Here is a 20477-nt window from a genome sequence, read left to right on the forward strand (position 1 = left end):
TTGGTCAGGAATCTGCCTGGGGAGCCACGTTGTCGAGAGCCTGCTGCATGCAGGGTGTGGACTCCAGCCCTGCCAGGGGTGTGCACAGTCACGGCCAGCTGCCAGATCTGGTACTGGGCACCACTCCAGGAGCCCAGCGCGGGCTCAGCATCCCGGGAAGCTGGTTGGTGGGGGCGCTGCTCCTTCTCTCACGTCAGGTCTCCCGATCTACTCTGTGCTACCAGCTCGACTCACCAGCTGGCAGAGGGCCGAGCTGCGCCGTTCAGTGTCGCTGCAGGCGCCGCCTTGGGAACCACTAAGTGGGTACTGGAATTCTGGGTGTGGCTGCCACCAGGGACCGAGGGACCTTGGTCTTCCCGATCCTTTCCAGGGCAGGTTTAGCAAAGAAACTGTGGTTGGTGCGTCCTTGGGGTGGAGGAGCTGCAGGTGAGAGTGGCTGGAGGGGGGCGGGGGATGTGACCAGACAGTGAAGCAGCACCGGGTCTCCAATGAACGCTCTCAACAACCTTTTAGGACTTTTAGAAGTGTGTAGCCCTGCCCAACCCTGGCAACTGTGCCATCTCTTACTGGAAGGGAGGAGAGGCAAGCATCCCAGGCTGATGTGGTTCTGAGCTGGCTGGTGGCCCGGTTTCCTCACATGTGGTCAGAACCTCACTGTCCCTCCCAGTCACCAGTCTGGGAGGAAGGAAGGAGGAGTCAGGCCCATCACAGTACCAAAGTGTCCTTGCTGAGGTTACCCGTCCACATGTCCAAATTCAAGGTCCGTCCTTCACTTCTGCTGTTACCCTCAGCAAACCTCAGCACTGTTTTGTCCCGATGCTTGCCCAGTTCTTCGGAAATGCTTCTGTGTTTTCATGTCAACCTACACGCCTGGAAGTTTATATCTTCATATTTGTTTTGTCATGTTTTTCCAGAGAGGGGTCCTTTGTGTAGCCCTGGCTGTCCTGGAACTCACTCGGTAGACCAGGCTGGCCTTGAACTCAGAGATTCTCCCTGTCCTTACCTCCTGAGTGCCGGGATTAAGGTGAAAGAAAAGGCGAATGCTGGGATTAAAGGCGAGTGCCAATATTTCCCGTATCTTTTTTTCCTTCTATTTCTTAGGCCCCTACTTATAACCTAATTTGGGGGGGGGGGAAACTACCTCTCTCTTTTTCTTCTACACAGTCTTTAAGCCCTGGATCTCTTCTTTCTTCTTCCCTCCCTTCCTCCTCATTTACATTGAGATAGAATTCATACTCTATAAAATTCATGTCTGTTTGCTTTTTTATTCAGTGCTAGGGATGCAGTTAGGCCCTATACATGCCAAGACCATGTGCTGCACAGCCATCTGCTGCCTGTGCAATTCAGTGATGTGTATACTGTTCACACAGTTGTGTGACCAAGGCCACCGTTTAATTCCAGAATATTTGCCCTGCCAAGAAGCTAAATGTATCATTAGACTCATCACTACCGACCAGTTTGCCCATTCCCTGCCCCCCGCCCCCCAGGAAGTACCAGTCTGCTTTGTGTCTGTGTACAGACCTGCCAGTTTTGTATTTTCCTTACACGTGTAACCATAGAGCAAGTGGTCTTTTGTGACTGGCTTCTTTCATTAACAGTATTGTAAAGATCCTTTTATAGAGGCTGGAGAGATGGCTCAGTAACTACCTGTAACTCCAGCTCTGGGGGATTTGACATCCTCTTCCAGCATCCTCTTCCAGCACTCACTGAGATCAGCCATCCCTTTTCACACCACTGCCGTGAGTTTTAAAAAGAGATTCATTTGAGATTAGCATGTGTCAATGTTTTTGTTTCTTGGGCCTTTTTTGGATAGCAAAGGAAATATTTTGTTTATCTATGGATAAGCGTTTGGCGTTTGGGCCGTTTTCATCTTTTGACTATTCTGAAAATGCTGTGAGAATTCACACATAGTGCTCTGTGTGGATGTGCATTTTTGTTGATTTGTTTTATTATTTTTAATTGTTTAATTGGGGGCTGGAGAGATGTCTGTGTGTGGGTGTGCATGTGCATGTGAAGTGCCCACAGAGGCCTAGAGGTGTCAGATTCCCCAGGAGCTGGAGTTACAGATGCTTGTAAACTGCGATGTGGGTAATGGAAATCGAACTTTGGTCCTCCAGAAGAGCAGACATGCTTTGAACCACTGAGCCATCTCTCCAGTCTCTGAACACGCATTTTAAACTCTCTTTTGTATGTTCCTTGGGATGTCTGTTAGGTTGTATGATAACTTCAGTGGTTTGAAGAACCACCAGGTTTCTTTCCAATGTACTTGCCCCGTTTTACATTCCCACCAAGGGGAGAAAAGAGTCCCAGTGTCTCCACAGACTCACCCACACTTTCACTGAAGACAGTCTTCCAGGGGGCATGGGGTGGCATGCTTTGTGGCTTTGAGTCTCTTTCCCTGGTGACCAATGATGTTGATGGCCTTTTTACACGCTTCCTGGACGTTTAGTATCATCATCTTCTGAGAAATACTGCTTCAAATATGTGCCTCTCTTTAATAGGGCTATTCGTCCTTTTATTGAGTTGTAAGGGTTCCTTTTTAAACTGTTGGCTGGGTAGCATATTCATTTAATTCCAGCACTTGGGAGGCAGAGGCAAGCCGATTTCTGGGAGACCTAGTGAGATCCTGCCTTAAAATGAATGAATGAATGAATGAAGTGTGATTTACGGAATCCACATAACATACAACTTAGCATCTTAACCATTTTAAAGATCCAGTTTAGTGTTAAGATCCAGCATGATGGTTTAACAAGTCTGATTCAATCCCTGGGAACCACATGGTGGAAAGAAAGATCCAACTGTCTGAAGTTACCTGCACCCACATCTATACACATAAAGAATTTAATAAAAATACTTATGTTAAAAAAAAAAACAAAGTAGATAGTATTCTTCCTTTCTTTTAAATCCCTTCTCTGGGTACCCCATTGCTTGTCGGAGGTGACTCCCCCTGAGGCTCCCAGGGTCTTTTTACTATCCAGCTCTGTCCTCCCTACCCACCTCCTTACTGTTCACCAGTACTGCTCACAGGGCCCCTGTTACGTGCCTCATACAGTCCCACACCTCTGGCCTCCTGCCCTTTGACCTCTCTAATGAGGTCACCTCCGCAGCCACCATCTGGTGAACATCCAACAGAGGTCAGCTGCAGGGCCTTCGTTGCTTTAGGAGAGTCACCCTTGTCTGTCCACAGGTGGGCCCCGCCCCCTGGTAGAATTTCTCCTGACTCCCGTGATTTTCCTCGGGGCATACATTATAGACTTATAATTATGTCCTGGTCTATGTAAATATTTGTCTCACGTCTGCCTCCCTGGGCAGGCATGTTGCTGGTAGTACCTTGCCTTCCTTTCCTGGAACACACAGTGCTTGCTCAGAGTGGAACAGCAAGCATTCACTTTTCAATTGGTAGCTGTAGAAAGAAGGCAGAAGGGAGGGGAGCTGGCAGTCTCCGAGCATGCTGCCAGCCCCTTCTGGGACAGGAATCCTTCTAACAGAGGGCAGGGTAGGTCACTTACCTTCTTTGCCTCTCCTTTTTATCTCCTAAGTGGAGAGTTTCTTGTCCCAGAAAGCAACCATGGCTTCCTCAAAACCCCCAGCAGGAGTTGTGGTTCCTGGCCTGCCTCCCTGCCTCCGCCCCACCCTGTCTCTCCCAGGGCCCTAAGGCCTCACAGTTGCCTGTGGTTCTGAGCAGAATCTGGTGTGTCCACAGGGCCACCGGGATTCTGAGATGGGCATCCTCAGATGCCAGAGTGGGTTCTGCTGGACAGTATCCATGGGTAAACAGAGCTGACTTGTCATTGGAGACTAGCCACACCCCTGGCAGTCTGAGTTGGGGGAATCTGTGTGGCCAAGGTTGTCTATTCACCTCCCTTCTGAAGAGTAGCCACTGGGAGTACAGGGGTGTTCTGTTTCTGACTGAATGCAAGTCTGTTTTTAGACCTGAATGACCAGCTTCTTGTGTGAAGATGGCCAGGTCCCAAGGAGCCTGCCAAAAAAAGTTGTCTGTCATCAGGTCCAGGGGGACCAGCTTAACAGATGCTGCCCCAGCTGTGGGCACTGCTGGCGGGGCTAGCTTGCCAGCCATGAAGTTTGCAGAACCTCCTGCCTGCCCCAATGTGGCCCAGGCTCTGTAGGAAAGCCTGGGTGTCCCATAAGGGGGGCTCCTGGGTTTCAGCTGTTTGTCCCTGACTGTCTCCCTACTGACTGTTTTCATTTTGTAGGCGTTTGTGCTCTGTGCGGGACAGAAACAGCCATGGCTGTCCAAAAAGCTTTCTGTGGATGATGGAGGAGCAGTGAGGATGGCCTCTGAGCGTGGCTAGGTCTAAGGGAGTTGTGTCTCTCCTGGCCAGCAGGTGGGAGCCCATTGCTGATGCAGCCTAGGAACCGGAATGCCTTTGTCTGTCTGCAGGCTCTTGCTCCCTTGTGTCATAGACCAAAGAAAAGATGTGGGCACTCAAGGCATGCATGGAGCTTTGTGGGTGCACATGACTCCCAGTTGTATGCCCATGTTGTTAATTCTGTGGAGAGGGAAATATACCTCTATGTATCCTTCAAGGAGTGTGGTGGGGCTACAGCTCTCATTGTGCTGGTAAGGAATTAGAAGCTCCGGCCGGGCGTGGTGGCGCACGCCTTTAATCCCAGCACTCGGGAGGCAGAGGCAGGCGGATTTCTGAGTTCGAGGCCAGCCTGGTCTACAAAGTGAGTTCCAGGACAGCCAGGGCTATACAGAGAAACCCTGTCTCAAAAAACCAAAAAAAAAAAAAAAAAAAAAAAGGAATTAGAAGCTCAAAGCGCAGGATTGTAGGGGTCCCCACCACCACCTTTGGACTGTCCTCTGACCCCTTTCAGATTTTGCACACAAGCAAGAGGATTTTAGGTACTTTTATTTTGTAGAGGCTCTGAAGCAGGATCTCCAGAGGTTCAAGGACCAACCAGAGACTACTGTCACTTCAGACTTGTGTCTGCATCTTAAGAGCCCTCCATTTCTGAACAAACTACACACACAGAGTAGCCCTTCAGCAGGGAGTGTTTGTTTAGCCCTTGGATTATTATTGAGCACTTACTGCATGCATGAAACTGGGCAAGTCCCTGGAATGTGAGAGATGGAGTGGTAAGGCTCAGCCTAGAGATGGTTATGTAAGCATGCCACGCAGCCCAGGACGTTTCAGGGCAAGATGGAGGTCACTTCCATCCCTGGACGCAGGTACATCTTCAGGGAGGAGAGGAGCTAAAGAACAAGGACAAGGGGATTCTGTCTGTCCTGGGCAGGAGCAGGCTGGCAGAGCATAGCCCAGCCACAGCGGGGAGGAGCAGCTTATTAGTACCCCCCCCCTCTCCAGAGTGAGGCCAGCTGAACACCTTGCTGTGATATCTATTTCACAAGGAACGATATCCCTTTGGCAGGCTGAGAACCTGGACTTGAGTTTGGAGGTCAAGAAACAGGAGAAAAGGGTTTGGACCACTAGGGGTTGTCCAGTCACCCAAGCAATGAAGAACTTGGTGGGCAGGGCAGAACTGGGCTGAAGTAAGAGGCATATGCAAATATAAATATCTTGGCTGCCACAGAAGAAGATGGAGCCAGCTTTGCTCTCAACTCTCACAATCTACTGGGTAGGAAAACAGAGGTTTCTGAGTTCCCTGCAGGAAGAAGAAACTCCTGTTAGGGTTAGAACTCATTCTTGTTCAGCCTATGTCCACCTCTCAGGTGGCATAGCCTGTGCCTGAGCTACTGGCTCTCTTAGCTTGTTAATCGTTGAGTAAAGAAGAGAAAGACTGGGGAATGTCTGTCTAGGAAACTCCATTCCCCAGAGGACCAATGGGTTGTCCTCTCAGCTCCGGAATACCTCTCTGGTTTCTTTGCAATCCTCTCTCCTAGGGTCTTTTTTGAGGAGTTGTGGCCTTACCCCTAAATCCTGGGAAAGCTACAGGAGCAGGAAGGGGGCAGAGTCTCTGGAGTGCCCAGGCTGTGTGTTGTACTGGAAAGGTCACATTGGCAGGGATGTGGCTCAGTTGGTAGAGTGCTTGCCTAGCATCCATGAAGCTCCAGGTTCTATCTCCAGCACCACAGATACTGGGCTTGGTGGCAAATGACTATAATCCTAGCCATTGGAGAGGTAGAGATAGGAAGAGGTAGGACAGAAGTACAGATTCAAGGTTGTCCTTGGCTCTACATAGTGAGTAGAGGCTACTTGGATACATGATAGCAAGAAAGAAGGACCATTGTCCAGATTGGAGTATGAATCATCCGATGTTCTCCAGGTATGAGGGAGGGGCTTTAGCCCTAGCGCTGGGCCTCGGAAGCTGCCCTCATTCTCACTGGACTAGAGCTGGACCTAGGATCAGATGATAGGCAACCTGAGCTGGACCTGTTTACTGTTTGTCATAGACCACGCCAGAATGGAAGTTAGTTCTTTGGGCTAAGGAAGCCTGACATGGTTTGAATGTGCCCTTCAGTCAGTTCCTCTTCCTGGGCCTCAAGACTCATGCCGGTGTGGCTGTGGCCTAGGAGTAGTTGTTAGACACCGCCATGGTGGTCCAGCCCTGTAAGGTCACAGAGTCCAGCTGCTTCCCACTCTCCAGCCAGGGAATGTAGGCACCACAACTGCATTTGCCTCCTGTATGGCCTAAATGACATCAAATCTTTGTGCTTCTGACCAGGTACATGGTTTGGGGCAAACCTGACCTGGAGGTTTCCTGTCTGGCTGCAAGCATTGGGCACTGCAAGCAGAACTGGAAGTTAACAGACAGCTGAGGAGAGCAGATCCCCTCTGCTCTCTCCTAGACTGGAGATCTGGCCTGTGATCTCCTGGGTCTGTCCTCTGTGGTCTCTTGCTTAGCTCTAGGCCTTCCTACAGAACATCTGCACAGCTCACCCCTGCTGTTCACTCCAACCACATACTGTCCCCCATCTTCTCCTGTTTCCCAGTCTGGACTCACTAGAAAGGGAATCTGAGGCTCTACCTCTTCTTCTCAGGAAGCTCCTGGCCAAGTGTGGATGGCCTTGCTTGGGTCTGGAGTATATACATGCGTCTGGCTACTGTGGTCTGATCTTTCTGTAATATCTTGATGAAGAGCCTCTGCCCACCACAGTCCTGTTTCATCTCAAAGCATCCCTAAGCAATAAAAGGAAACAGTCCATTTGTAGTCTAGATGGCTCAGACCCTTCTCTGGGCGGGACCTGTGACTTGACAAGTGCAGCTCCTCTGAGAACCATTTTCCAGGGCTGCTGAGTGGGGCAATGGGATTGGGACCTGGCAGGGGACCTATAATTTACTACTCCTGCCCCACTGCACCAGTATGAAATTCAGCTGTGGGATTCTCCTGTCTCTGTGCCCCTCCCCATTTCTACTCAGGAGGGCTTAGCCATTTATCAGTACAACAAGTTGTCTAGGTGTGGCCTCAAGATACCAACTACAGGGTTGCTGGAGAAATGGCTCCGCAGTTAAGAGCACTGGCTGTTCTCCCAAAGGTCCTAAGTTCAATTCCCAGCAACCACATGGTGCCTTATAACCATCTGTAATGGGATCTGATGACCTCTTCTGGTGTGTCTGAAGAGAGTGACAGTGTACTCACATACATACAATAAATAAATCTTTAAAAAAAAAAGCCGGGCGTGGTGGCGCACGCCTTTAATCCTAGTACTTGGGAGGCAGAGGCAGGCAGATTTCTGAGTTCGAGGCCAGCCTGGTCTACAAAGTGAGTTCCAGGACAGCCAGGGCTATCCAGAGAAACCCTGTCTCAGGGAAAAAAAAAAAAAAAAAAAAAAAGCACAGAGCAGTGGTGGCGCAAGCCTTTAATCCCAGAGGAGGCAGAGGCAGGCGGATTTCTGAGTTCGAGGCCAGCCTGGTCTACAAAGTGAGTTCCAGGACAGCCAGGGCTACACAGAGAAACCCTGTCTTGAAAAGACAAAGCAAAACAAAACAATAAGATAGCAACTACAGAACTATTTTTGCACAAGAAAGAAACCCTTTTAATCCTCACATTTTAGCACATTATCGACTCCATACATGTCCCATTTGCTATTTGTCCTCAGGGGGCTCTTGCCAGCCAGTTTCTGTGTTGTGTGGAAGGGCTGTGGCCTTGAGAAAACACAAGATTTCCAGAAAGAATACTGTGTTATTCTTCCAATAATACCAAACTAGTTTTTGCCACATGGGAAAAGCCAACCTGTAACACTTTCTTGGCAGAACATAGGAAATGGGCTTTATGGCCTTTTAGCAGAAGGCCATATCCCCCTTACAAGGGGGATCCCTAGTAACCAGGAGTCACCCACCCTGGCTGGTTACAATGTACCTGAAACTTGGTATGGTCAGGACTCCAGATTCTTGGTCCAGGCAGACAAGTAGCCTTGAGAAGAAGGAGACATGTTCTTCCTTGTGAGCCCCAAAGAGAGGACACAGTGGGGCAGGGTTCTTCTAGTGTCATCTTGACTCTGGCTGCTGATTTCAATTCACCTTGGAGCATTTGGATGCCAGAGGCTTGTTACCTGCCTTGTGACCCAGCAATGCTGCTGCTAAGTGCTTGCCCACAGGAGTGGATACTTGTGTTCACAAGGCGGGCACCAGAGTTTTCGTTGCTCTCATAACAAGACAAACCTGAAAACTGCCCAACCTGTCACTAGTAAAAGGAAAGCCATCAATTATATCCAAACAATAGAATTGATAGTGAAATGCAGTTTACATATACAACACAGCATGTGCTAGAGATGGAACTCATTTGGAAGAGTGCCGGCCTAACACATTAGCACAAGGTCTAACGTGCATGAACGGACCACGGTGGCATAGGCCTAGCATGTGGGAGATGGAGGCAGGAAGATTAGAAGTTCAAGGTCATCCTCAGCTGTATAGAAAATTCCAAGCCAACATGGGCTATAGGAAACTGTCTCAAAAATGTCCAGATCCAAACAGATATGCATCCAGCACTGTGGATGCCCTTCCAGTCTCTCAAATGCACTGAGACGGACGATGCAGTCCCACTCTGCCGGACAGGAAACAACCAACTGTGAGATGTCAGGATGATGCTTCTTTTGGGGATGGTAGGGGGAAAGCCAGAAGGTGCAAGAAGGGGCTCTGGGGGCTGGTGTCCAGGTGTGATTTTTAAATGTGTTGATTTACAAATGGTGATGCACACCTTTAATCTTAGCACTCTGGAGGCAGAGGCAGCTGTATTTCTGTGAGTTCAGGGCCAGCCCTGATTTATTTACTGGGTTCTGGAACAGCCAGAGCTATATAGAAAGACCCTATCTGAGGGGGCTGGGAGGAGGGAAGGAGGGAGGGAGGGAGGGAGGGAGGGAGGGAGGGAGGGAGGGAGGGAGGGAGGGAGGGAAAGTTAAGTATTGGACAGTACGACGCTTAAGACTCTGATGTAACTACTCTTAAACAGGGCTCAGGCATTCTCCTCTTCTTTACTTTTTTGCTTTTATACATGTTTGTGTACGTGTGTACAGATATGTGGAGGTCAGAAGACAGCTTAATCTGTCTTTCCATCTTGTTTGAGGCAGGCTTTGTCTTCCTTTTCTCCTTCTTTTCTTTTTTCTGCCCCACTGCTGTTGTGGCCAGGCTAGCTGGACCTCAGGCTTTGGAGGATTCTCCTGTCTCAGCTTCTCAGAGCTTGAGTCACAGTGGGCTCCGCTTGGGTCCTGAGGATTTGAACTCAGATCCCCGTGCTTTCGTGGCAAATGCTTTACTCACTGGGCTATCTTCCCAGGCACTTTTAATTTTCAAATATAGCTCAGACTCTCCTTAAACATACTATACATTGTAGGATAGCTTTGATCTCGAGCCCTCTGCCTTAGCCTCTTGAGGGCAGAGAGTATGGACCTGTCCAACTACAGCGTTGCTTTTGTTTGTCTGTCTGTCTTATCGCTCTAAAGTCCTGCTGGTAATTCTAAAGTGAGTCAGAAGAATCCATGTTAAGGCTAACAGGAGGCCTCCTTCCGCTGTTAGGTGGGAGGTGAGCTGAGACATGGGGGTGGGGAGGAGAGGCCTGGAGGATTTGGAACTACATCCTGGCAGAATCTCAACCCAAGCTCAGCTTGCTGAGCCTTGGTTTTTGAAGTTCTCCCCAGGCCAGAAGTCCATCCAGCTTCCCGTCCTCTGTGGCTACCTCCACATATTTTGAGTTTGTCCTGTCGGGGGCCTGCATGGTGATGCGGCCTTTGTCTGAGAAGAGCAGTGTTGTTGGCAGTTCTCTCCTTGGAGACCACAGAGGCTTAGTGTCTTTGCTGGTGACCAAGGTGGCATTGGCACTGGGCCTGGCTTTGAAAAGAGTTGGCAGGACCCACAAGGAGCTCCGGTATCTCAGAAGTCCACAAGAAGTCAACCTGGAAGAGTGTGGGTACCTTCCTAGGGGGGAAGTCACCCAGGGGACCACTCCCCTGGGAGCTGTAAGGCCCTGCTGGTTCAGGAGGTCAGGGCCTGGTTGAGATTTCAGCATCAGCCATAGGCACTGCTACTTCCAGGGGCTCAGATGAGACCGGGAGGGAGAGAGCTCTGCTCTGAGGTTGCTAACAGCTAAGGGAAGGGGCTAGTAAATTTGGGGGAGCATTGCCTGGGGGTGGGTGTGTGGGCAGACAGGCCTGGAGGAGTGCAGCCCAGGACACCAGAGACTGAAGGGTTTGCCTGCGGTTTCAACAAAATAGGTATTTCATATGGTTTTGTGTTGGTCCTCTTCTCCTGCTGTCTTCTCTCCTCTTCCTTCTCTTCCTCCTCCTTCTTGATAGGTTATTTCTCCACGGGTGAAATGAGCCAAGTCAAGCCAGGTTAGATGATATTAAATGCAGGTTTATTGGGAATTAATGCTGCTCTCTGGTGAGTTCACTGGCCCCAAGGCCCCAAGAGGCCAGAGGAGTTACCATGAGGAGAGAGAAATGGGGGGAGGGGAAGAGAAAGAGAGAAAGGGCATGTGTACAGAGAGAGAAGAGAGAGAAGGCAAAGGAGAGAGAGAGAGAGAGAGAGAGAGAGAGAGAGAGAGAGAGAGAGGGAGAGGGAGAGGGAGGGAGGGAGGGAGGGAGGGAGGGAGGGAGGGAGGGAGAGGGAGGGAGGGAGGGAGAGAGAGAGAGAGAGTGGAGCAAAATGTCTGGATTATATATATAGGTGTAGTGGCTATTCCTGGTTGTCAACTTGACTCTATCTATCTGGAATGAACTACAATTCAGAATTGGAAGGCTCACCAGTGATCCTAATCTGGAGGCTGGGAGATACAAGTTTCTGACCTGGATCTCGGCATGGAGATCTTGAGGCATAGTGGCTATGAATTCCAGAAGATTAAGACAGGGAAACCTCTGAGTTCAAGGTCATCTGGGATTTAAGGTGTGTGCCACCCTTTTGTGGACATTGGTTGCTTAGAAAGAAGCAGCTTGGGGATGGGGAGGGGGTGGTTCTGAGCCAACACTGATAGACTCCTCCAGACCCAGAAGGCAGAGCTGAAGCTTGGAAGGGAATGAGTTGTCCAGGTTAGAGATGTAGATCTGGGAGTGTGTGTCTGTCTGTCCGTCCGGGAAGGATATTGACCTGTGCGTCCTATCTGTGGTGCCTGTGGGAGGCAGCTAAACCTGCATCCCTGCTCCCGACTCCCTTGCCTTTCTTACCTCTCACACCACCATTTTTTGGCCTCTTCCTTTGCTGCTGCCCAACCCACCCTGTTGCCCTATGGTGGACCCAGACCAGGAGCAGTGATAACCTCAGGCAGTTTCTAGGGAGGGAAGGAGGGAGGGAGGGAGGGAGGGAGGGAGGGAGGGAGGGAGGGAGGGAGGGAGGAGGCAGAAGTTCTGTACCTGCCAACTGGGCTCCAGACCCCTGCTGCAGACCCCTGCTGTGCCCTCCCTAGGCTTCCTTGCCTGCCTTAGACATGGCTTAGCTCAGGAGAGGACCTTGTTTGAGTTTTCCAGTCCTTGGTCCTCCCTTGACTGTTGGAAGATGTTGCCATTTCCCTGTTCCATCCCTTTCATTGGGGTTCTGAGTGAAGAAATATAGATTTGGGGCTGGAGAGATGGCTCGGTGGTTAAGAGCATACCCTGCTCTTGCAGAGGACCTGGGTTTGTTACCCAGCACGCCCAGTCACATGTAGCGGTAGATCCAGGGGATCCAATGTCTCTGGCTGCGGTGAGCACTCACTGTACTTGAGCACAGACCATACTCAGGCATACATCTCAACACGTAAGATGAAAATGAGGTTTTGAATGTGAAAAAATGACAGATTTCACGACCCAGCAGACCCTAATATTAACTCCACAGTTGGAACACTGGGATGGACTGGGACTGAAGGTAGTAGAGGTAACTTACCACCCTCCCCTCGGGCTATGAGAAACGGTTTTCAGGAAAACTCCGTGGCAGAGGTGTGGGCATCAGCTGCCAGCAGAGTCAGGCAGAGGGCTGAGCACCGTGCTCCTAATGTGTCCTTCTGATCCTCTGGGTCAGAGTCCAAGTAATTATCAGGCGCCCCATGGCCTGACAGGCTTAACCGGACTTCATATGGCATTTAATTTTTATTACATTCATTTATTTGTGTATTTGGGTACACAGGCGTGTGTGTGTGTGTGTGTGTGTGTGTGTGTGATGAGGGGATATGCATGTGTATATGTGCACATATGCATGTGTATGTGTATATGATGAGGGAATATGCATGTACTGCTGCATGAGTGTGGATGTCAGAGGGAAACTCATGGGAATCAACTCTCTCCTCCTACCACGTGGCTCCCAGGGATTAGACTCAGGTCCTCTGGCTTAGAGGCTCCTTAACCTACTGTGCCATCTCACCAGCTCTTTTCTGTCTTTTGAGAGTCTTGATATGTAGTTCTAACTGGCTTGAAACTTGCTGTGGAAGAGCATGGTAGCTTCAAGCAGGCTGGGGTTCCTTGCCTCTGCCTCCCTCTGCCTCTGGCTCACAGGACTGTGCGACACTGCCCAGACCTATCTCCTTCCTCCCTCCCTTCCTTCCTTCCTTCCTTCCTTCCTTCCTTCCTTCCTTCCTTCCTTCCTCCCTCCCTCCCTCCCTTCCTTCCTTCCTTCCTTCCTTCCTTCCTTCCTTCCTTCTACTTTAATTTTTTCTTATTTTTATTTCTCTATTTACATGTGTATCTGCATGTATGTAGGCATATGCATGTATGTCGAGGTCAGAGGACAACTTCCAAGACTCTATTCTCAGCATGGTTATGGTGGTGGTGCACACCTTTAGTTCCAGCACTTGGGAGGCAGAGGCAGGCAGATCTCTGTGAGTTCAAGGCTATCCTGGTCTACAGAGTGAGTTCTAGGACAGGATATACAATACAACCCTGTTTTGAAAAAAACAACAAAAAAAAAAACCCAATACCAATTAAAAACAAACAAACAAAATATGGTTTTATGGGGGTTGGAGAGATGTTAAGAGGTTAAGGGCACTTGACCACTCTTCCAGAGGTCCTGAATCCAATTCCGAGCACCCACGTGGTGGCTCACAACCATCTGTAATGGGATCTGATTCCCTCTGGTGTGCATGCCGACAGCACTCATATACATAAAGTACATGAATAAGAGTCTGTTACTCCTTCCCGTGTGTGGATCCCAGTGATCGAACTTAGGTTTTCCGTTTTGCCAGCAGGAACCTTTACCCACTGACCCGTCCTCCTAAGTCTAAGCTGAAGATTTTAATGTTGTGTGAGTTTACTCACCTAGGCAGGGTCCCCAGGCCAACAGCATTATTACAGCATCGCCGACTGGCTTGTCACCATCTTATCAAGCACATATAAAAGCTACTTTTACTTATAATTGGATTTTTTTTTTCTGAGACAGGGTTTCTCTGTGTAGCCCTGGCTATCCTGGAACTCACTCTGTAGACCAGGCTGACCTTGAACTCAGAAATCCACCTGCCTCTGCCTCCCGAGTGCTGGGATTAGTGCCTCCAACTGATAATCAAGTTTCCTCTTGGAAGAGGCTGTGGGTGCTCCGCCCGTGAAGCCACCCCAAACTTCTCTTGGTATCCCACTTTACTGAACCCAACGACCTGAGTTCTGTCCATGGAACCCACATGATACAAAACTGACTCCTGAAAGTTGTCCTCTAAAGTCCACACAGGTTCCGTGGTATGTGCCCCACCCCAAAAGAGTAAAGAAAAAAGCTGTTCATGATATCAGCAGAACAAAAACCAAAAGCACAAAACACCCTACCCTCATATTAAAAGACATGTTGTTGATATCAAAGTGTTAGCAAAGGTGAAGACAAGCGGATCTCTGGAAGGCTTGGTGTAGAGAATGGACCTCTTTGCTGGTGCTGATCACTGTGGTACTTGGCAAAGTATGTGGAAAACAGTTTGAAGGTGGCTCTAAAAAGCTTGAGAGAAATTGATTCTCAGGCCACTACTTATTCTTTTTAGAATCTCTCTCAGACTGGGTGTGGTGGTATATACCTTGAATCCCAGCACTTGGGAGGTTGAGGCAGGTAGAATTCTGAGTTAGAGGCCAGCCTGGTCCACATAGTGAGTTCTAGGACAGCCAAGGGCTACACAATGAAACCCAAGATTCTGGTTCAAGGAAAGAGAGAAAGAAGGAAAGAAGGAAAGAAGGAAGGAAGGAAGGAAGGAAGGAAGGAAGGAAGGAAGGAAGGAAAGAAAGAAAGAAAGAAAGAAAGAAAGAAAGAAAGAAAGAAAGAAAGAAAGAAAGAAAGAAAGATAGATTAAAAATAACCAGACATGACTGTCTGTCTCAGGAGGAAATGGCTGAGAATTTCTTATGAAATCACGTGAAACAACAGAAGCCAAGCAAATGTTATGTGTTATGAAATCAATTTATATAAAACACACATCATGCTTAAGATTAAGAAAATGGTAAAGAAAGGACTTAAATGTAACTCCTCTTCCCCTTTTCTTTCTCTTCTTTGAAAGAGTTCACCTTATGGAGTCCAGGCTGACTCAAACTCAAGACCTCGTGCAGGCCTCGACCAACTGACACATACCCTCAGCTCCTCTGAGGGGATTCTCTGTTTGTTTCAGGACAGGGTTTCTTTGTGTAGCCCTGGCTGTCCTGGAACTACTCCATAGAACTCACAAAGATCCACCTGCCTCACCTCCCAAGTGCTAGGATCAAAGGTGAGTGCTACCACTCTCCAGCAATTAGGGAATTTTGTAATGGATGGTTTCAATCATTTATAAATGCTTTGTAATTAGCATATTCTCTACATCAAAATAAAAAGTTAAGAAAAAAAGACCTCTGTGAAAGTAGAAAATGATAAAACCAGACACATTCAGAAACTAACCTTAGGACCCGAGAATCGAATCACTAACATAGCTTGTCACTTGATTCAGTAAATACAATCATGACTCATTTCACCACAGAGAAATACTTTGGGAAATGTATTGAGAGTAGATTTGGCTGTTGTGCAAACGTGGTGGAGTATGTCTATGACATCACTGGGTGGAGTGATCTTTGGGACCTAGATATGAGTTGGCCATCATTGACTGAAATGGCATGCAGTGTATACCTGTGTATGTTGATGCATGTGTCAAACCCTCTGTGAGGTTGAGGACAGAGGTCACCAGGTTACATGTGACTATGCCAATTTTATGAGTGAGGTTGCTTGGACCTTGACATTTCACCCTGGACAGGCTCTGACCCTTGTTTGGGGTTAAGTTTTGCGACATGTACGGTCTTGTGGTTGGAGGATGTCAGAGTGGGAGAACTCCAAGGGTCCTGGGAGACCTTGGGCTAACTCTGTAATTAAGTTTGTAATTTTAAAGAACCAAGGTGTGTGTTTGTTTGCATGTGAGGGCACACACACATGTTGCAGTGTGCATGTGCATAGGTACACACACATGTGGAAGCCGAAGATCAGCCTTAGGTGGTGTTCCTCGGGAGCTGTCCTTGCTCTTTTGAGACAAAGTCTTTCATTGGCCTGGAGCTTTCCTAATAGGTTTGGTTGGCTGCCCAGAGAGCCCACTGACTGCCTCTGCTTCCCCAGTCCTGGGGTTACAGTGTGTGCCCCACCTCTGCTGTTTTCATGTGGGCTCTCTGATTGGATTTCGTATCTTTCTGTTTGCATGGTAATACTTTACAGATTGAGCTTTCTCCCCAACCTGAAAAAAGAGCACCTTGCCTTAGTCTGGTCACAGAGCTGAGAGGAACTGAGTCTTTGGGATTCTCAGACGTCAGCTAACAGCTGTTTAGCCCAGCTATTTGCATACAGCAGGACCAGCACACAGGACCTTGTTACACACTCTAGACTTTGAACTGCCCTGCCTTGACCTTGCTTCTTGGCCACCCCTCTCCCTTAAGAACTTCTGAGCTCACTCTCTGAGCTCACTCAGTTAGGGGCTATGCTGAAATCTCAGGCTTTACTGATGGAAAAGCAGGAGGAGGGAGTCCTACTCTGCGGAACTGCTGGGTGGAGGTGCGACCTCAGAGGCTCCTGGGAGGCCCCACCTGCCCAGGGGAAGAACATTTCCTTCCTCCTGAGTTGAGACATTTTTTAAATAGTTTGGCTGTTGTGGCTGAGGTACTCCAACTGTCTGAAGGTGACTGAGGCCACCACTTCTTCGTCTGGCGCAGCCCCACCCATCCCAGGTACACTCACTCACGTGTAGGCAGACTGGAATCCACCTTCACCTCTAACATTTGATAAAGGATCCGGTGGCCTTTCCCAGAACCTGAGAGTTTACACTAGCTGCCTGGGCACCTTAAAAACTTCTGCTTTCAGCATGAGCAAGTCTGTGTCCTTCCTCCTGGGTGGGGCAGGAGGCTCCACTCTGCCCGGACTAGCAGTTGCTAGTTGACTAGAAGATTGACAGGCTGATATTTCCCCCCCCTGGGCCTGGCATTAACCGAGCTTTAGGTTTCTAGGCAGTGTGGTGTGGGAGGCACCTATCAGTGATGATATGCAAATGAAGATGATGTATTTCTGCCTATCAGATTGGCAGAGGTGAGAAAAGCCTACTATACCCAGAGTAGTGTTTGGATGTGGGGAAATGAGTTCCCTCTCAGAATGCTGGTCTCTGGGTTAATGGGCACAGCATTTGAAAGGTGGCTCCAAATGATGACATCTTAAACTCTACCCTGTACATCAAAGGGTAGGGAACAGAGCAGCTGCCCTGGACACAGTGCGGCTAATAGGGAAAAATGCCCCCAAATTTCTCTTTCTAACATGGACACATTTCCCTCTAGCAACCAACAAATGCATGGGAAGATGGCACCTCTGAAGAGCCATGTGCCCTGCACGGAGAAACCAGGAAAGGTCCAGGAGCCTCCAGATGATGGCAGGTGAGGCCCCTTCCCAATCAGAGATAAGTGCAGACTGGAATGGGTGGGGATTGTTGGGATGTAATCTGGCTACCAAGGGGACCTTAAGGGGCTGGGAAGGAGCCCCAGTCAGCAGAGTACTCGTCTGTCCAGGCATGAGGAGCTGAATTCAACCCCAACACCCATGTGAAAAGAAAAAGGCCGGGTACGTTGGTGTGTGTTTGCAATTTTGGTGCTGTGGAGGTAGAAACAGGAGGATCTGCAAGGCTTACGGGACAGCCAGTCTAGCCTGATTGGAGTGGTGAGAGACACTGCCTCAAAAGAGGATAGCTTTCTTTTTTGTGGCAGTGTTTCTCTGTATATAGCCCTGGCTGTCCTGGAACTCACTCTGTAGACCAGGCTGGCCTCGAACTCAGAAATCTGCCTGTCTCTGCCTCCCAAGTGCTGGGATTAAAGGCATGCGCCACCATCGCCTGGCAGAGGATAGCTTTCTTAAGGATGACATTCAAAGTTGCCCTCTGGCACATACACACACACACACACACGTGTATATACACACACACACAAGCATACACACATGCATACACACACAAGCATACACACCTGCACACACACATACACACGTGCACACACACAAATGAGGGAGACAGATAGACAGACAGACAGGCAGACAGACAGACAGACAGACAGGATCCCTTAGCATGCCTTGTAGGTTGGACACAGACTGCTGAGGCCTCTTCCTCCCACCCTCCAGCCTGTCCCTGCGCACTAGGACCTAGCAGGGGCCAGGCTTCTCAGGTTAGTAATCTCCTCCCTGCCCACCTGTCCTTGGGCCACCCTGGCCAGGGCAAAGCTTTGTATTTCAGTGAGTTCTTTCCTGATCTGTAGCCTCAGTGAGTCAGTTGAGTGTGCGCATTGTCTCAGTGAGGAACTGCAGGCTGCCCAAGGAGGGCAGATTTGTCCAGACCATGGCCCTGGAGCTGTGAGTCTAGTGCTGCCATCATGTACACCCCCAAACTGTGACTGCTGAACCCACATTGCTTGTGCCCCTGCCTACTCCTTGGCTAGAGAAGTTGGAGTGTCTTTGCTCCTTAGTATCTTGGGAGACTGATGCTTGGGCCAAGTGTACCTTTGTGGTTGTGACGCTCAGACCTGCTTGAGAAGGGGGCCTTGTGAGTGCCCTTCCCCAGAGAGGAGTGGTGGTGTGCTCGCAGTTCTTATCGTTTTACTGTGTTTCTTAGAGAAGGGCCTTAGTCTCCAATCTCTGCTCCAATCATCTGGCTCAGAGCCAGGGCAGAATTGGCACTGGGGATACTTGGGCAGGACTCAAGGGTTTCTTGTGCCTGGAATGGAATGTCTCCTTTGCAGTCTGCACTGGTCAGAAGGCTCAAAGGGTGAAGACATAAAGAAGTATGGCCGGGAAGGGGTAAGTGTGTGGGGCTGCCTTTGTACTGCTCACTGAGGGAAGTGCCCTGGGATGCCCAAACTCACTCTTGGCCCCTTGGCCACAAGCCTGTTCTAGCAGGAACCCAGGAGACCTGAGTGAGTGTCCTTGCCTTGGTGGGGATAATGTGTCCCCTCTAGTCACTGGCTCCTTGTCAGAACTCAACATTAACAGGAGATGATCTAGGCTTAGAACTTCATACCTGTTTACCAGAGGCTTCAGGCAAAGTTACCAGGGTGTCCCTGTGGCATTATCTCCTGGTGGCTGGGACAAGGCCCTGTGTGGTCTGATTTCTAGCCTCTAACCTCACAGAGCTGGGTCTTACATTTGCAGACACTACGGAGCAAATACAACCAACAATACCACAAGCTGTTTAAAGATATCCCTTTGGAGGAGGTGGTCCTCAAAGGTGAGCTGTTTCCAGCACATGGCTGGCGAGCACCCAGCTCGCCTACTCGGGTACCTTTATGCTTAATTTACACGTGGGAACAATTTAGATGCACTTGGTCCTTTTTTCTTCCAAAGCATGAGGAGTCGGGGTGATTTGGGATATGGAGTTGAGTTATGCAGGTTTCCTTGATGAAAGGTAAGACTGTCATCTTTCTGTTCCCCTCTCACCAGTGAGTGTTGTCCCCAGCCCAGGCCTCTCACTGAGCATGGAGGGACATTTGCACAATCTAGATCCTCTTCTCGGGGCAGGGTAAAGCCTCATCCTGAGGTAAAAAAAAGTCCAGTGCTGGAGACCTGAGCTAGAAGTTGTTCAGACCTCGTGGGTGGGTAGTGGAGAAAGAGAAAACATCTAGCAGTCCGGTGGGGTGGGGTGGGACACTCGGCGGAAGGGTCCTCTGAGTGTTTTTGGACAGATTGTTTGGGATGGGGACAGGAGAGGTTGAGGACGGGTGAAAAGGTGGGTTTCCTGGGGGTAACCTTACTCATGGCTGTCTTTTCTCCTGTGACTTCTCAGTGTGTTCCTGTGCCCTCCAAAGAGACCTCCTTCTCCATGGTCGGCTCTATATCTCGCCCAACTGGCTTTGCTTCCATGCCAGCCTCTTTGGCAAGGATATCAAGGTAGTGATGGATAGTAAGGGTTGCTGCTACCCAGGAAGGCCCCTGCCCTGGACTAGGAAAGGGACAGTCTTCTGTCCCGTGGGCATGCCTCAAGTCATTCCTGTCCCTCTGTGTGCTCAGCACATGGTGAGGCCTCTCACTGGTTGGATGAGCAGTATAAAGATATCCCATGTTCAAGAAAGCAGTTCTTCTGAAACAGGCCTGGTCCTGACCATACATCTGGCCTGGACAGTTGACAGCTAGATTATGCTAGCTTCAGGTATCTCAGAAATGCTTTCAGAGTCAGAGGGCAGTGTCATTTTTAGGGGGAGTCACTAAGAGCCAGCTCAGGGGACTCAGAATCGGAAGCAGTGAGTTATCAAGGAGGGTTAGTTGGAAGGGCGCCCTGAATGAGAAAGTGGAAGGTTTAGATGGCCCCTGCTACCACACAAAAACATGGCTTCACCAGGGTGAGCATTATTGACTGAGTACTAGCTATAGAAAACCAGTGCAGAGAGCTAAGAGTCTGTATGTGCCCCCATCCCTCTCTCCCTCCTTCCCTCCCTCCCTCCCTCTCTCAGGTGGTCATTCCAGTGGTATCTGTGCAATTGATCAAAAAACACAAGATGGCACGACTCCTTCCCAATGGACTGGCCATCACCACAAACACCAGCCAGAAGGTCTGTGAGTCACTGGGCCAACATCTCCTGCCCCTTTCCCCATCATGGCTCCAGAACTTCAGGGCCTAATACTGATACTAGCCAACTCTCAGACCCTTAATTGTCCCTGCCA

The 20477-nt window shown here is 49.5% G+C and overlaps 1 protein-coding gene across 6 annotated transcripts in view; it reads left to right on the forward strand.

The window, feature by feature from the left end:
• Gramd2a (GRAM domain containing 2A) overlaps positions 1 to 20477 on the forward strand; it is a 39976-nt gene that overhangs the window by 12135 nt on the left and 7364 nt on the right. For 4 of the 6 annotated variants that reach the window (XM_085844679.1, XM_029481623.2, XM_085844680.1 and 1 more), the window contains exons 2-6: positions 17120 to 17215; positions 18563 to 18620; positions 18972 to 19047; positions 19603 to 19706; positions 20267 to 20365. In XM_085844679.1, the coding sequence (XP_085700805.1) occupies positions 17120 to 17215; positions 18563 to 18620; positions 18972 to 19047; positions 19603 to 19706; positions 20267 to 20365 (433 nt within the window). Of the gene's footprint in view, positions 1 to 10208; positions 10326 to 10565; positions 10634 to 17119; positions 17216 to 18562; positions 18621 to 18971; positions 19048 to 19602; positions 19707 to 20266; positions 20366 to 20477 lie in introns of those variants that run through there. The other 2 variants (XM_085844681.1, XM_085844682.1) reach the window with 2 other exon arrangements.

The sequence above is a fragment of the Mus caroli genome, unplaced genomic scaffold, assembly GCF_978045245.1.
Source record: "Mus caroli unplaced genomic scaffold, Mus_caroli_1 scaffold_11, whole genome shotgun sequence".
NCBI lineage: Eukaryota > Metazoa > Chordata > Mammalia > Rodentia > Muridae > Mus > Mus caroli.